The sequence below is a fragment of the Lipophrys pholis genome, assembly GCF_963383615.2.
Source record: "Lipophrys pholis genome assembly, chromosome: 7".
Taxonomy (NCBI): Eukaryota; Metazoa; Chordata; class Actinopteri; order Blenniiformes; family Blenniidae; genus Lipophrys; species Lipophrys pholis.
In genome coordinates this window covers 17,285,987-17,303,313 of record NC_137638.1, presented here as the reverse complement: position 1 = coordinate 17,303,313, position 17,327 = coordinate 17,285,987, and the positions used below count along the sequence as shown (strand labels likewise).

General features: G+C 41.1%; 1 protein-coding gene across 3 annotated transcripts in view; it reads left to right on the top strand.

Annotated features, from left to right (window-relative positions):
• Positions 1-1,086: 1,086 nt before the first annotated feature.
• clip1a (CAP-GLY domain containing linker protein 1a) overlaps positions 1,087-17,327 on the top strand; it is a 29,224-nt gene continuing 12,983 nt past the window's right edge. For 2 of the 3 annotated variants that reach the window (XM_080467510.1, XM_080467512.1), the window contains exons 1-16: positions 1,087-1,218; positions 6,062-6,361; positions 8,089-8,636; positions 9,446-9,570; positions 9,657-9,873; positions 9,952-10,149; positions 10,244-10,335; positions 10,597-10,657; positions 13,152-13,256; positions 14,383-15,291; positions 15,481-15,597; positions 15,755-15,812; positions 15,899-15,982; positions 16,105-16,261; positions 16,448-16,613; positions 16,708-16,923. In XM_080467510.1, the coding sequence (XP_080323636.1) occupies positions 6,271-6,361; positions 8,089-8,636; positions 9,446-9,570; positions 9,657-9,873; positions 9,952-10,149; positions 10,244-10,335; positions 10,597-10,657; positions 13,152-13,256; positions 14,383-15,291; positions 15,481-15,597; positions 15,755-15,812; positions 15,899-15,982; positions 16,105-16,261; positions 16,448-16,613; positions 16,708-16,923 (3,144 nt within the window). In that variant the 5' untranslated portion in view covers positions 1,087-1,218; positions 6,062-6,270. The remainder of the gene's footprint in view (positions 1,219-6,061; positions 6,362-8,088; positions 8,637-9,445; positions 9,571-9,656; positions 9,874-9,951; positions 10,150-10,243; positions 10,336-10,596; positions 10,658-13,151; positions 13,257-14,382; positions 15,292-15,480; positions 15,598-15,754; positions 15,813-15,898; positions 15,983-16,104; positions 16,262-16,447; positions 16,614-16,707; positions 16,924-17,327) is intronic. The other variant, XM_080467511.1, reaches the window with a different exon arrangement.

Below are 17,327 nucleotides of genomic sequence, written 5' to 3'. Positions count from 1 at the left end.
CGCCTTTAAACAAACATGGTGGACCCGTAGTGGTATCACTCTCGGTCAGTATTCTAGTTTTGTCGTCCATATCAGTAGTTTTATAGTTGAGACTCACCCCTGATAGCATCTGATTCCTCATCAGTCCATACGAATGTCGGTTCTCTCCATTTTCTTCACATTTATGGCAAGCAACAGCGCCCTCCCGTGGTCAGGCATACTAACTACACCGTTGTCAGTGTGTCCGCTGCTGCAGTGTAAACGCACCCCTTTTTTTAACGGATTATTTGTTGTCATGTGAAACTTGTCATGTGTTGTGTAAACTGGGCCCTACATACATACATACATACATACATACATACATACATACATACATACATACATACATACATACAAACATACATACATACATACATACATACATACATACATACATACATACATACATACATACATACATACATACATACCAATAGATAAATACACGCAGAGAAACACAACCTTCTCAGCCAACTTTCGTTGGTCGCCCAACATTCATTGGCCAAGCTAATGAGCAGAAATTGCTCTTGAATATAATTGTCATTGCTTAATGATCACTAGAAGATCGATACATAAATGCTTTTAAGATATTTGCTGAAAACAAATTTATTTTAAAGTTACTTGCTAGATTTATAATGGATTCACAAGCAGTTTGGTCTGATAGAAATGCCAAAAAAACTACTAGAATTCACATATTCTATCAGTTGTGATTACATTTAATATTGGGATTACTTTTTTGGTAGTGAATGGGACTTTGACTGTTTTGGAGGGCTCTTTGTAGAGTGTCACCTTTCTCAAAATTTCCTCTCTGAAACATTTTGAAAGTCCAGGATCTGAATTAAATCCGCAACACGCCAGTAAACTGTTCCTGAGTCACACGTGTTTTCCTAATTGTGTCAGCAAAGTTTATTTGTAAGTGTGAGTGTCTCCTCTCAGTCAAAATGTGGGAGTGCGCCCTCCTCGTGCACAGACCAGCTCTGCTCGCTCGCTTCCTTCCACGCTGACGTTCCGGTCGGCCGTTGGGCGGGCGGCTCCTACGCTGCGCTCGTGCCCGCCTGCCTGCCTCCCACTCCCCGTGTGTGTGAAAGCAGCAGCAGCAGCAGCAGCAGAAGTCGGTTCGACACTTAGCATGTTAGCTGCGTTGGGGAGGAAAAGAAAAATCACCTCTGGGACGACACAGGCTGTACAGGCACGTATCAGGTGAGTCTCCGCTCGGGCAGCAGCCGCGTATTTCCGTCCACTTTGTCCGTGTTGGCGGCTGTCAAGCGCGAGGCCGGCCGCCGGGTGAAAGTTGTTCAGGTGGCTGTGGACGTTAGTTGAGGTGTTCTAGTTTAGCCTGCTAGCTAAGCGGCTCCGCTCCCCGGGCTGTGTCGGTCCAGACCACCGCGGGCTGCACCGCCCGGGCCTCCCTGCTTATCTCTAATTGAACTAATCTCCCCGTGATACCCGACAGGGGCTCGGTTAATCCCAGAGGCGACGGTGCGAGTCCACTGCTTACTACTGCGACATTTAACACCAGCTCTACCCACACAGGTGATCTAATCTTCGCGTTTTGTTGGCGACTTGTAGCAGCAGTGTGCCCTGCTGGAGCTCCGGTGACATTGCGGAGACTTTTGGACTTGTCTTGAGGAATGCGTTTACGGTAGTTTCTTTCTTTCTTTTTTTTTTTTTTGTCGGTTGGTGTGCGAATCGGCTCTTTGGATGTGGATGCACTCGCTGGGTGTAACTCTGGCAGCGTCTCTCACACACCTGCGGGGTGAAAAGACTACAGACAGGCGGGGGAGAAGTTGGCTGACATGGCATTTCACCGCAACGTCCAGTCCGACCAGAGGTGCCACCTCATCGGTCGCCCTCAGTCCCGCTCCCTGCTGACTGACGGTGTCTAACCGTTCAGACACCTCGTGCACTGGCCCAGACAGTTTTGCGGTTTCAAAGTGTGACGGGATTGATATAATGAAGTCCTGCTTGTCACAGTCACCCAGTGAAAAGCGTCAATGAGCCGCAGTCAGAGAAGGGCACCTCCCAATACAATGCTGAGGCACTCCTCGGTGCTTTGCAGTGTGGAAATAATGCTGAAGATGTGGTAGAGACTGGCTCACATCGTTTCTGTGGTCATATTTTGCTTGCACAATTTCTTTTTTTCCAAAATTGTTTTGACATTATTGCCATAACATGATATGAGACCACATGTCTCAGGTTTCTTGCTTTCAAACAGTAAAATTAAATCATTTAATTAGCAGTTTTATAACTACATTTACTCATTAAGTCATTATCCTTATTGCTGATTATTCTGTCTCTATAAATCGTCATGATCTACTTTACTGTTTGTCATTGTACCCAAGTTTTACACGTTTGATATGATACTGTATGACTAAATGTTACATAACCTTTTCGTACAAGGTATATCCATCTGCTTTAGTATTCATGGGTTTTGAGATATGTGTTGAGTAGTCTAGCTCCATGAAAAACTAATTTGTCACTGCATCAACATTTGCTATAGTAGTTTTTGATGGCTGTGGCTGAGAAAGTATAGGAGGTTGTCCTCCAATCTTGGATTTGATCTTAATTTCCTTCTGATCATAGTCCCAAGTGTGCTTGGACAAGATGCCTAACACAAAGTTACTCCTGAGCAATGCGGAGGACTTTGCATATCACTGTTGTTGCCACTATTGTGTGTGAATGTGACTAATGGTGTGAGGTAATTTGAGACTATTGAAGTTGTAATAATGGGCTATATCAGTAAGTCTGTGCAGTAATGAACTAAAAGTTCATTTAAGGATTTTTAGTTTTGGTCATTGCTGTAAAGTCTATAATCATTGTGTAGCATCTTATCTTAAATGTGGTAGAGTCAAGTATACTTTGTATAACTCCTAAATAGTATTTGAAAGAATCTGTAGTTATAATATTGGTACAGTATCACTGTTTCACAATGTGATTTTGTCCTTAATAATCCACAAGCTTAGAAATACGCATTGTAAAACATGGTAGGATGTTTTAATGATGTTCTGGAGTTAAGAAAGTTGTCAAACCACAGTTTTGATTTCTTCTTTCCCGAAATAGAATTAAAGTCAATACAGGTCATAGTTTCAAGTTTGTGATGATTAAAGGTTGTGGTTAACATGAACACATTGACAATGAAGGAGACAATCCTAACCCTTAGAAGTTGGGATTTCTACCTGGACTACAGAAGATGGCTTCACTATTGGGTCTGAGCAGTCCAGTTCTTGTTCTACACTGAGCACATTTCAGTTTGAGATCAAGGGGGGTGGGGGGCGGGTGGGGTGTATGACACCAGAGTTTAGATTGCTTTATATATTTTCTCTGTGAAATAATATTGCACGTTTTGTGTCAGACCACCCAATGAACATGCAAGAAAAACACTGAAACATATGCCAGACAGGTGCTTCCTCTGACCCAGGTCTGTCCTTTTACACTGATTATTTAAACGGTAAATAGCTCTGAATGTCTCCTCTTGGCTTTGGAGTCAGGTTTCACATGTGACGACCACATTTGCTGGTAAAATGGGTTCCTATCTCCATACTTCTGCCAAGAATTGTCATTTAGCATACCAATAGTTTGGGTGTCCTTGTCAGAGCCACAGTCTGTGGAGGACGGGGTGGTGTGGATATGTACTGAGCGAAGAGTAGATTTTTTTACATCTGCTAATGGGCAGTGAAGCTTCTTGCCTTCAACGTGAATGAATTCACAGCTACTTCGGACACAGGATGCTTCTGGCTCCGTGTCCTTTGCTGCCTTTTATGCTTTTGTATGTCAGTGCCAGCAGGGGCCTACATAATCATCCCAGCAGATGTTTCCTCCGAAAGGAAGACGCAGAGCTTTGGATGACCCTGTGCTGATCAAGGCAAGAACGTGAAGTGATTTCATCAGATAATACACACCATTGACGATATAGGGGTGTTTTTGGTGCAAGGCAGTCGTCAGTGCACCTGCATTTGGCCAATCGGTGGCATAAAATATAGCTTGTTTGTTTCAAGTGCAAAGCGTACATAGATGGACTTCAATGACCTGGAGTTTGGACTCGGTCCTCTGTGACAAAGCTGGACTTGTCGTACTCCGTTGAGTATTACAGAAGTCACTGGCCAATAATGAAAGATGACAATGACTGAAAGCATGCTTTGACTTGCAGCCAATTATTCTCAGCTCTGTGGCAACGATTTAACTATTTAGTTGTGTTATGGGGATATTTCTTTGCAAATTCATATTTATCATACCCTGTGAAATCAAATGGCTTTAGTGATCACTGGGCAATCCAAGTACTGAAATACTCATCAAAACTTGTTTTTGTCAATAATAAACTTGTTTGAGAAATCTGTTTTTGATACTCAGGCTGTAACTGTAGTAAAGCTTTGGTGTTTGGCCTCCACTCAAACAGATTAGACTGAGTCAGTGAAAAAAGATTAACATTACTGCTGCGGGAAAGTCTTCAGTGTAAGTACATCATATCCAGCTGACTGCATCAACTCACCAATCAGAGCTGAAGCGTCCTCAGTTTATAATCACTGAACAGCTTGATGTCTGATGTTACAGTGTTTTTATGTGCAAAAAAATGTGCAAAAAAATGGACCATTACAGAAAATCGTACATTGGTTGTTTTGTTTGACTTATTTTTTTACTGGACAGTCTTGCACTGAAATGCTTCCTTTCTCTGGGCTCGCTTTGACCTGGGGGCACTAATCAGTATCATTCAAAGGCACAGCAGGAGAGAACTGGAACACTGCCTTCAAACTAGGTCGTGCTTGCTGATGGTCATCCTTCGTTCTGTACTGAGAAATATCTTCCAGGGTGTGAGAGTCTCTTCACTTGATTGTCATGATAAGGCCAGTGTAGTGTAGTTCCTTTGGTCATTCAGGAATATAAGGTATGTTGTTGACCTGAAGGTAATCTTCAGTGTATTCTCAAAGGGAGACATGTGAACAATATTAGATATTGTTAGGTTTACAATCCATATTTTTACTTGAAATGTATATAATGCAGTTTTAGCTCTTCTGCATTTATACAGTATCCAGACTGTCACACTTAATACAAACTGTATCTCCAGTTTTCATGGGTAATATTGTGATGTCAAGTTGTTTAAACAGATCAATTCTGCTTCAGGCAGATGTTGTGTTTTTCAGCTTGTACAGGTTTGGCTTGGATCGTCAAGTTCAGATTTCGAGTTGTATTTGTTCTGTGAAGGCAAATGCAACTTGACTTTAAAACTGTCTGAAATGCTGCAGATGTGTTTGTAGATGGACCTGAAAGTCAGAGCTTGCTGAATAGTGTTTTTGTTTGGTGAAATTAATTTAGGTAATAGATTTATAAAAGCTATCATGATTTCTCACTCAGTCATACTGTGAAATAAACAGCAGGCGCCCTCTGTTTAAACACAACACTCTGCCAGTCTGCTTCTGTGCTGAGGTAATCTGCCAAACAGGATAATCTGCTGGTGATGGTGGTCGTGTTTCTCCAGTAATCCTGTTTTGTAAAAAGCTGCCAAAATGCCTCACGCAGTTTTTCATGCAAGACCAATAGATTGAATGAGAATCGGTTAAATACTGGCACCTTGCTTGTACTGGTCAAGGTCATAGATGAGGAGTTGGTCAGAAGTTCATCATGGCAGCGCCTTGGACTGCATTTTGACTGGCCTCTGACAAGAGTATTTTTAGGCCTCGCTGTGACGCTGTGTACGCTGAGAAGCTTGTTGTCATAACAGAAACAAAATGTCTCTATTAACAGAGCCTTGTAAACAAATTGAATGAGCATGGCTTCAAGGCATATCTGTACCTACTATTTATTAGTTTAGTCAAGGCAAAATGTGTACCAACAAACAGCACAAAACATCACATTCCAGCTCAGGAATAGATAGTTTGGAGGACTGATATGATCAATGGTCTTGATGAAATTAGATCAGTGGACCCATGATTGTTGAGTCAAACACATTTAGTAAAGTTTTACTACAGCTTGAACACTTTTTTTTTTATAGTAAATGTAAATAAAGTTATGTAATGCTCTTGGTTTATTTTTCCTCTCTGTCTTTTCACAGGTCCCTTTTTTAAGCAACGCCTTTTCTCCGTTCTCCCCCCCCCCCCCCCCCCTTTTTTTTTTTTTTCTTTTTCTGTTTTTTCTCGTTTAATTTCTGTGAGGGTGAGAACAACTTGGCCATCACCAATCGGCAGCCAGTTGTTTTGATGTTCTGGGTCAGTCTGTACCCACTGACGGACAGCTCTTGTGGGTCACGTCACTTGAAGAATCATGAGCACAGCCAAGCCCAGTGGGATTAAAGGGCCCAGCAAGATAGCTAAGCCCCCTGGACCGGCAGCCCCCAAGACCAACCCCAGTGCAGGTAAGAATCCCTGTGTGATGTGCCACAGTATTGTGCTTGTTCATAGCTGTGTTTTTGTGTGGTTGACAAGTGTGAGCATGTACTACAATAGTTTTCAGTACTTGTTTTCCTCCATAGCTTGGGGATTTTAGATGTTTATGTTCTTCATTTTTCCACATTTCATTTTTTTTGTTTACCTTGTAAATTCAATTTTTTTTTCTATTTGCCGTCATTGTTCTTCAGTGCAAGCTTAGATCATTGTGGCAACAAAACATTGAAAGATGTTCTATGTAGTCCTACCCTCTATCTGTTACATTTCTAAAATCTGATTTTGGAAATTTACTGAAACATTATAAAGATTCAATAAAAACACTGAAGTAGAAGTCTCATTTTCTCTCCTCGTGCAAGTTGATGCTAATTAAAATGTACTGAGTGTACAGGCCATGAATGTTAAAAGCAGTATACCGAACTTAGTCCAAGTTGTTCTTGCCTGCCACAATGGTTCTCTTCAGACTGAAGCTTGTTGCTTCTCTGAACACAGGATCTCTGCAGCCTTTAGCATGCAAATCTTTGCAAAGTCACTCTAATTGGTATCAATATGATGATGCTATTTCTCCCAGTGGCAGATGATGATACATTTCTTAGGTGGGTCTCTTCATTATTATCACCTTTGAAAGACACTTTGAAAGAAACCGCAAAAAAATAACTATACTGGAGAAAGTTGAACCTGACCTGCAGCTTTTCAGCCACATTTCTTCTTTCAAACTGGTAAATTAGAAGAGACGTGACAGAGTTAATAATCAGAGACTCACCGCTTGTCTTCATCTCAACATCTCGTAGAAACACTTGAGAACAAATCAGAACAGACTTTAAGCCAATCACTGAGTCAGGGGCGATTTAAAAAGCGCCCCAAGTCTTGGACATGAAATGATGCTGATTAGTTTAATTTTATGTCGGTCACTCTGGTGTTAATCAGTAATTGGTGAGTTCGCTACTAAGCCCCGCCTCCTCAGGGCGGCTTTCCTCATACACCCAGGCTGCTCACACACACACACACTACTGGAGAGAGAGAGAGAGAGAGAGAGAGAGAGAGAGAGAGAAATCCTCTCTTTTATTGAAGATTATCTGTATAAATTAAGCCAATATAGTTCAGGGCCCATTGTTAGTTTGTTGACACAAACAAGTTTCGACAGTATTGCAGTTTACTCATATATTCTTTATATTAAAAAAAACCCAACATTCCTCTTGCTTCCACGGGGTTGGAGGGGGTGCCCTCTATTGACCAACCTCCACTGTATTTTACAAATAAGGTTGCTAGCAATTAGGGACAGCAGTTATGTTTGTTAAGAAAATGGCAGTAAATGGCCCCTTTGCTTTTTTTCATCTATACAAGGTCATCTAACCGGTAGAATCTTACCCTCTTGTGGATTAGTTTTTTCCCATGGGCTGCGTGTTTGACACCACGTTTTTTAAAGCAATACTTCACAATGGGTGCAGCTTATTTTGGTTTGGAGCATGAGCGCTAAATTTATGTGAACTCGTAACTAATTAAACTTTCAAAATAATGATTCACCTGCACGAACTTCTTAGACACAGAACAACTTCCAAGTGTTGCATAATTCTGGAAATCTGATTTAAAAAATAATTATAGAATTTTCCTTGGCATGCATAACCTTTGTCTTCCTCACACTAGTCAATTATAGAATGGGAATTAACAAAATCAATGTTCTCTCTTTTTCCACCCAAAGCTAAAGCTGCAGTTGCTGAAAAGTCTGTGGCCGGAGCCAGTGGAGAAGATGCCAAAATCTCAGAAGAGAGCTTCCAGATCGGGGAGCGAGTATGGGTTAACGGGAATAAGCCAGGCATCATACAGTTTTTGGGAGAAACACAGTTTGCCCCAGGACAGTGGGCAGGGATTGTTTTAGATGAACCAATTGGAAAGAATGATGGGTCGGTGGCAGGGGTGCGATACTTTGAGTGCGACGCCCTGCGAGGGATTTTCACCCGACCATCCAAGTTGTCTCGCACCGAGGAAGAGGCCAATGGAACTCAGACGGCACCGGCCTCTCGAGCTGCATCTCCCACTCCGTCGGTTGGAAGTGTGGTCTCACAAACCCCCGCCGCAAAATCAACACTACCCGCAAGCAATTCCACAGCTAAGAAGGCCTCCTCCACTACACCAGCGGCACCATCGTCCAACCTCGCACGCACGAACAGTGAATCTGTCTCCAACCTCTCAGATACTGGATCAGTCAAGAAGGGCGAAAGGGAACTGAAGACGGGTGACCGTGTATTGGTAAAGTTTCTTCCACTGTCTTGAAAAAAACTGCCCCAATCAGCTCTGATTTACAGAAGTGCAACTAAGTAATATAGACATTGCTCGGAAAATGGTTTAAATACAAAGAACAGTACTTGTTCAGTTCACATGGCTCATACAACTTTCCTTCTAGAAGTTACCACATGAATCAGTAACACTGTTGTTGAATGCAGACATCTGTAGCCAGTTGTGAAAATCTGATTATATGCTTTGAGGACCTTCCTGTCTTCCTCTTCAACACCCCCACCCCCCTTCCCCTTCCCCTTTCAGCTGGGAGGCCAAGTAGCACGTAATGTAAAGAGGAAGTGTGTTATTCATGCCATTTGGGCCTCAAGAGAAAAATGACCAAATTTAGCAACATGAAAACTGTTCAATTGTGCCTTTTTAGACGCATAGTGAGAGGACAGTGTGTGTACTGTAACTTGCTTCATCTGGAATGTTATAGTTGCATCATGGTAAATTAAATTTAGTTTTACAGTCCAGCCTCACGTTAAAAATTCTCATGATTTGATCGATTTCGTGATTTTAGCTTAGGGGGAGAACATTAAGTGTCTGATGCCGTTGTAATCTATATATCTAAAAGTAACCTAATGGAACCTAAAAAAAACCCATTTGTTTATCCCCCAATATTTATAATTTGGCCTTATTCTGTTCAAAGGCTGTTTTTCTACCGCTTTTATGGAATTATCTCACTCAGGGTTTATTACCATGAAAAGCTGATTACTCTTTAAGCCCCTCTTATCTGTTGAGAGGTCTGAATGTTGGCTGATGTTGATTTGGTTTCTTAGGTTGGTGGTACAAAGGCGGGCGTGGTACGGTTTCTTGGGGAAACGGATTTTGCCAAAGGTGAATGGTGCGGTGTGGAATTGGATGAGCCTCTTGGAAAAAATGATGGGGCAGTTGCAGGCACAAGGTACTAAGGGTGTCAGAAAATGAAGATAAGTTGTATGCATACGACCTTATTATACACCTCCTTTAACTGTGATTTTTTTTCTACAGATATTTTCAGTGCCAACCCAAGTATGGCTTATTTGCGCCCGTGCACAAAGTCACACGCATTGGCTTCCCTTCCACCACACCAGCCAAGGCAAAAACGACAGTTCGGAAAGTAGTGACCACACCATCAGGGCTGAAGAGAAGCCCTAGCTCCTCATCCATCAGTACCATGAGCTCTGTGGCATCCTCTGTTAGTGCCAAGCCCAGCCGCACAGGCCTGGTCAGTAACAGCAATAATTTGGGAGTCAGACTTGTATTGTATTCTCTATCATGCTTTAAAAAAAAATTCTTTGTACAGCTAACGGAGACATCATCGAGATATAATCGAAAGATTTCAGGCACTACAGCTTTGCAGGAGGCACTGAAGGAGAAGCAACAGCATATTGAGCAGCTCATGGCTGAGAGGGACATGGAGAGAGCCGAGGTTGCCAAGGCCACGAGCCATGCTGGAGAGATGGAGCAAGAAATCACGCTGCTCAGGGATGATCAGGAGCAGGTCTGTTTTTTTTCACTGATCCCACATTACTATTGAAGGATCTTCTAACTCCAGTGTTGTCAGTAAATATTTTTGGGTCTGGTGTGTTTTTAAGATGGAGACCAAGATGGATCAGTTGCGTTCCTTGGTAGAAGCTGCAGATAAAGAAAAAGTCGAGTTGCTGAATCAATTGGAAGAAGAGCGCAGGTAAGGCTCAGACACTTGTGACGAATCAAACATGCAAATGCACTGTGCAGTTTAAATATGACATAATTGTTTTTTTGTTGGTTTTTTTGAGGGGAAAATAGGAACGTAATCGCTAAGCTTATAATGGTACTTCACTTATCTCCTATCCAGTGTTCTAAGTCACAACAAAGTGTTTCACTTCAGTTGGTTTGGCCTTGCCCTTGATCCTAGTAGTTTCAAGGTTATTATTGCCCCTCTTGTGCTTATTTCTTTGTTCAATAGGAAAGTGGAGGACCTTCAGTTCCGTGTGGAAGAAGCTTGTATTACCAAAGGAGACCTGGAGGTAAATGCACAGGAAAGGTCCACACCACTTCAACTATTTTATTATTATTATACATGACTCATTCTGTAAGTATATTAATTGTCATAAACCATTGCAGGCATTTCAACCCATTAAGAGACGTAATGTTGACAAATAGTTTCAGGGAACTGGCCATCTGACAGAAGAATGAATTGTAATCCTCCCATTACCTTGCAAGTTACATTCTAATTTCAAAGATTAATAATTCATGGGGAATGTCAATGTTTTTGTTTTGCTTTTATAGATTTAATTAATGCAATGAGCACATGAAAAAGAGTCCAATTTAATTTGTTGACACATGTCAGACCTAGAACTAAAGAATACTGAAAAACATTCACTTTCTCTCAAAGGAAATTGTAGTGTTGAATGAGTAATTATCTTTAAGCTGTTATGGGAGGGTTGAAAATCATGGATGGGATCATTAGGATCTTGTAAAATTTTCACTGTTCCCTATTGATGTTCACAGCTGTGTGGTTAATGTTAAAGTTGTTACAAATATTGGATTTATTGAGTTTCTCCATTAGGCTGTGTGGCATCAATGCAATCTTAGATTGAGTCAGTGTACTCACTATTCTGAACTAATTTTATTCTATGGTATGCTTTGCAAAGTGCTGCACTGCAGAGGTAATTGTGTTCTATCTGATCAAAGATTGTCATTTATTCCAGAGTATTGCACAGGGGGCCGGGCCAGTCGCTTTGTCGGCTTCCAAGCTCAAAATAGATGTTACAAATGAGGGCTGCAGGGTTAGAGAGCGTCTTTATTATCTCTTCAAATGTGTGTACTAACATTTTATTCCTTACTCACAGCTCTGGATTTTCTAATGAAAGAAAGGTGCATGCAGCTTGAAACACTTGAACAAAACAAAAACCTTGGAAAGGCCAAACTCAATGATGCATTGTTAGCTTTGAAGGTGTGACTAATGTTAAGCCATAACCCTCGGTGCCGCCCTGTTAAATGATGATCTTATTGCTTCTTTTTCCTTCTCGTCCTCGTCTTTCATGTTGATCCAGTGCTCAGCATGGAACCACTGGAGATGCTCGTGTCATTCCACTACCCTGTCACAAACCTAAATTCCGCCTGTCCACTGCAGCCCAAGGGGAATAGCACTTATAAGAATTGAGAAGAATTCTAGTGTAATGTTTTATTTATAGTAATGTATATGTGCCACACTATAGTTTGAGTACTTGACAATTTGCAATCATGGCATTCCGTGCCAAAGTTGATGTTTATATTTGGAGTACTGCGGAACAAGTACAGTGAGCTCAGAAATTAAAAAAACAAAACAAATCACACCTGTCATTAATATTGATTTGAAGTGTAACAACATTTCTGTGGTTACAAATGACAGTTCTCGATCTCTGATAAGTCATAACCATTACATTTAAACCATGTGCTACTCCCCTTCTCAAAATTTAACTTAAAGTCTGCTTATACTAGGTGGAGTGTAATATTTAAAGCATGACTTTTTGCCAGTAAATGCTGCATTATGTTGGGACAGAATCCTTAATTGCAACACCCAATACCAAGAAATCAATTATGAATATTATTTAATTTTTATTTCTTAAGCCCAATGTGCTTGTGTGGTACTGATTCATTTTGGTTGAGTTGATCACAAGTCTCACACAGTGGTCTGATAACTGGTGGTTTCGTTTACAGTGTGGACAATGACTTTACCACTAAAATAGTATGCAGTATAGCTGCAGCTTATCTGATGATACTGATGATACAAAAAGAAAACTACAGTTTCCAAAATGTACCAGTCGTTACCCACGGCAAATATCCTCTACATGATAAGAGTAAAGCAGCAGTAGTCAGTCCTATATTAGAGGGCCACACTCCTGCATAGTTTCTAAGTATTCCTCATTCAACACATCTGATTGTAATGATTGCAGAACTTCATGATGAAGACCAATTTACTACGTTTGGGTGTTTTTTTTAGCAGGGAGACGATGGAAACATGCACAAATGTGCCCCTCCAGGACCAGGACTGCCCACCTCTGATTTAAAGTATTAAATCAAAGTGCATTCAGTCTGGATTGTGGTGAAGTCATTGTAACTTAATTTACTTGGCGACCTGACACACATTAGCAAATGTTAGTGTGTCCTAACAATCAGTGTGCTTTATTCACCAGGTGTCAGTCATGCATGGTTACTTCTAAACTGCCTCCAATGCTGTACTCATTCTTCAAAATCAAAATGCCCCATCTGTTCTGCTTGTCTTGTGTTTCCCACATTTCTTCCACAACAAATCCCTATTTGCAGCTGTTTGTTGCTCAGTTTTTGCATGAGGATGTTTTCTCATCCCCCCCCTCCTCCCCCTCCCCCCACTACCCTCTCTTCCACCCTTCCATTCATATACTAAAGCACACGTAGACATCCTCTCAAATGTCTCCATCCTACCCTCTGTCTGTGTTGGGCTGGCATGTGATGGTGGCACTGGTGTGTTTTCTTCCTCTCCCCCTTGTTTACTAACAGACGCAGACCAGACTGGAGCATGTCCACATTAAGGAGCTTGAACAGAACCTGCTCTTTGAAAAGACCAAAGCTGAGAAACTCCAAAGAGAGTTAGAAGACACTAGGGTAATGAATTCTGCTCTGCACTGTGCTGCGTTGGGAAAAAAGGGCCTTTGCTAGGGATAGTGGCTCGAAGAAAATGCATGCTTCACAGAGAGTCTGAGCAATAGTGAAGTATTGCTTTGAGGTAGCTCGCAGTGAATCCATCTGCAAATGAACCATTTCCAGCCAAATGTTGGAAAATGATTTGCTTTGCTCCTATGTCACAAATTCAGTAATAAACTAATGCAATTTAACTTTATTTGAATTCCTAACCCAGGCCAAATTTAGGATCACAAGTTGTTTTAACGTTCTACTTTTTTTTTTTTCCACAAATGTTGGCTTTAGTCACTTTTTTTTTACACCCTAATTCAAAGTGTATCAAGCCCATTTTTCTTTGAGTTGTATTAAAAATATAATAGTAGTAGTATAAAGTTTAGCTGTCTCGTGACAGTATTCTCACTTGTTCTATTATCAGGTAGTTTCAACCTGAACTAATTTTTGCTTTTCTGATAAAACCACTTAACCAGACAGACAATCAACCCCCCACCCCCCCTCGTCCCCAGCTAATCGTTCTTACTTAACCTATGTGCTACTTCCCTGGTCCTTCCCAGCATCCATTTGTCCTGGTCATTTGGTGTCCCTGCCATTTTTTGGGAAATACAAAGTACTCTGAAAAGACGTATCGTTTGATTTCATTGTTTACACATCTCAACCATTAATTATGTTGACGTAGCAAAGAGAGACACTTATTTGTGATTGTTATATTTTGAGCTAAATAATGTCTTAATATTGCTGCTTAGATTCTGAGATCAACATCTGCAGCAAATAAGTGATAGAAAATTGATGGTGGAAAGTAGTTTGCACACTGCTGTAGCTCCATACATGCTTTCAGTGCTCACTTCCATTGTTTGGACCATGTCCTTTAGAAACCACAAGAGGTCAGTATAACGCTTTCTTCAGTTCAAAGGTTTTTAAATTATCACTTGGCAGCAAATTATACCGTTTGTATGCAGAGGGCATAATTTACTATTTCATAATTGTCTGCTGTATGTTGTTCCACATTGCTCATCTTTTTTTCTTTTTTTAGTAACAAAAACGAACAAAATGTTGAATGAACGAAATGTTAAATGCAAGGTTTCTCCTTTTCAAGGTTGCTACTGTGTCAGAAAGGTCCCGTATTATGGATCTTGAGAGGGATCTTTCATTGCGAACAAGAGAGGTAGCTGACCTGCAACTACGGCTTGACATGCAGGATGGCTCTAAGGATTCAGACTCTACTTTGTCTCCCCTTCTGGATGAAATAAAGTCTCTGAGGGATCAGTTGACTTCCCTTGAAGTTAAACAGCAAGAAGAACTGGCAAAATACAAGGACAAAGTAGAGGCTCAAGAAAAAACCCACAATGAGGCAGTTGCCCAGCTTCAAGCAACATCTGTAAGGCTCTCTGGTGACAAAGAGCAGTTACAGATGCGCTTAAGCCAGGCCGAGAAAGAGAATGCCGACACTGTTGAATTATGGCGCTCCAAGTTGGAATCGGCTTTCACCTCTTACCAGCAAGCCATGGAAGAGCTAAAGGCATCCTTCAGCAAAGGGGCTGATTCCCAGACAGAAGAGCTCATAGAAGCCAAAAGTGCAGTAGAAACACTAAAGGTGGAGCACAAGTTGGCTCTGGAGCAGGCTGGAGCCAAACATGAAGCTGACGTCTCGGCTTGGACTCAGGAGAAGCAGAAGTTGAAGACACAGGTGTCGTCCCTGACTGAGGACAAGGAGCGACTGGAGGAGTCGCTGCGCTCCAGTGTGGAGAAAGCAGAGGAGCAGCACCTTGTTGAGATGGAGGATGTTCTTGGAAAGCTTCACACTACTGAACTTAGGGTGAAGGAGCTTGAGGAAGAAGAAGCAGTGCAGGCCCAACAGGCTGAAGACAAGGACAAGGAAACCAAAGAGCAGATGGCAGAAATGGCGGCTCTACGCAGCCAAGTAGCACAGAGTAACCAGGAGCTCTCTACCCTGAAGAGCCAATTACAGGATGCTCAGAGCCAAGGAAACAACCAGGGAGCCAAGGTGAGCTATTTTTCACTCCATGAGCATTAAATACTCTTGCTCAGTGAGTCATGTTTTTGCTGAGTGGTCTCCTTGATGTCTGCAATTTCTTTTTCTTTCAAAAATGGCAGCAATTTGTTTCCTGTAGTTTTTCAATTGCATATTACTTTTTTTGCGTACTGTATTTTCCCCGCTTGACATATGCTATAGGTTAGTGAATTGAACTCTCAGCTGGAGGGACAACAGCAGGAAGTCCACTCTTTGCAGCAGAGTCTGAATTCTGTAAAACAGGAGAAGGACACCATGGACAAAGAGCTGGGCGATCTGGTGAGCATTGTGGCATACGTTTATCTTTCTTTTTAGTCTTTTCTTATTATTTCTGCAGTAGCTTTGTCTACTCATCCAGTGTATGTTGATGATCAGCTAAATACTGTATGTTAAAAATGTAAAAAAATCATATTCTAAAATCAAATTTTACCTACAGAAGCAAAAGTGGTGTGAAAGCACAGAGAAGCAGACAAAATCAGATAAAACTATGCAAGGTAAATTGTGCACTTAATTTTTCATTTAATGTCATTTGGCAGTTTTTAAGTTTACACTGGTTTCAAAATGCAACAATTCTTTGTAGAAATAACCGAGAAACTTGGTAAAAAGGACGAGCAGTGCACTTCATTGACGGCAGAATCGGAGGCTCTAAAGAATCAGCTTTCTGGTGAGATCATTAAAGATATATTTGCTCCTATTGAAATGTTTTGTGGGAATTGTACACCATTCCCACGTTGTATTGTTACAAGTTATTTTTCTGTGGAATAATAAACATGTGTTTATAATCAGGACTGGAGAGGAAACTGAAGGCTGCAGATGAAAAGCTTGAGCAACTTTCAAAGGATAAAGCCAAGCTAGAAAATGATATTTCAGACACGATGAAGGCGTCTGGTGACAGTTCTGTGCAACTGACCAAAATGAACGAACACCTCAAGCAGAAAGAAAGGTACTGACGCTCCAGATTCTTATTTAATATGGTTGCTGTTGTTTAAACCTATAATTTCAGTCATGTTGATATTTGAGGAGTCTTCCTCTCTGATATGTGTTCAATGCTTAGTTTTTCTGTGCTTTAGTGACTTATTTTCAGATTACCTGACATTCCACTACACATCCTCTTTTTATTGTCCCACAGGAGGGTAGAAGAGCTACAGAACCAGCTCGCGGAGGAGAAAGAGAAGGTTGCACTTTATGATGAAAAACTTAAGAAGGAGCAGTCCAGCAAAGAGAAGGAGCTAAAAGAGACCAGAGATATCCATCAAACAGAAATAAACAGCCTGCAGGAGAAAATTCAAGCCTTGGTAAGTATTGTACTGTATAGATAAGTGTATCTTTGCTGCATCAAGATACGTGTACCAAGGTGTACGTGGCTTTTTTCATTTTTCTGTTCTTCAGGAGAAGACTGGAAAACTGAGTGAGACCCTGGTTGAAGAGTTGAAGGTTTCTCATGAGAAATCAGTCCTTCAGGTCTCAGAGCAGCATGTGAATGAACTTGAAGCACTGCAGAGTCAAATTAACCGTTTAAAGCAGGAGCTCTCCTCCTCCAAGGACAAACGTAATGAGCTGGAGAAGGTGGTATCTGAACTGCAGCCATACAAAGAACAAGCTCAGGTAAGAACAACCTTAGACAAAACAGAGATTGAGTCCGTTATTTTATCAATTTGTTTAAATTCCATAAGGGTTGACGTACATATGACAGACTTAAATTGTGAATTAGACAATCAATACGTCAGGAAAAAAAGTCACATCTTTTCTGAAAATGAAAGGTTGACACTCGCATTAGTGAGATACAAGAAGCGCATTTTTCTAACTGAATTGTTTCGTGTACATGAGGAGTTCAAACATTAAAACAGAAATTGAAATGAAGTCTTATAAACACATGAGCAACTAATTGTAAGTGCAACTAATACTGTTTGAACATTTGTGAATGATACATATTTTCAACACTGTTACCTACTTGGTACCGCCATGCAAATTATTTCTGAAGGGTTCTCATTTTACCTCATATCTACAGT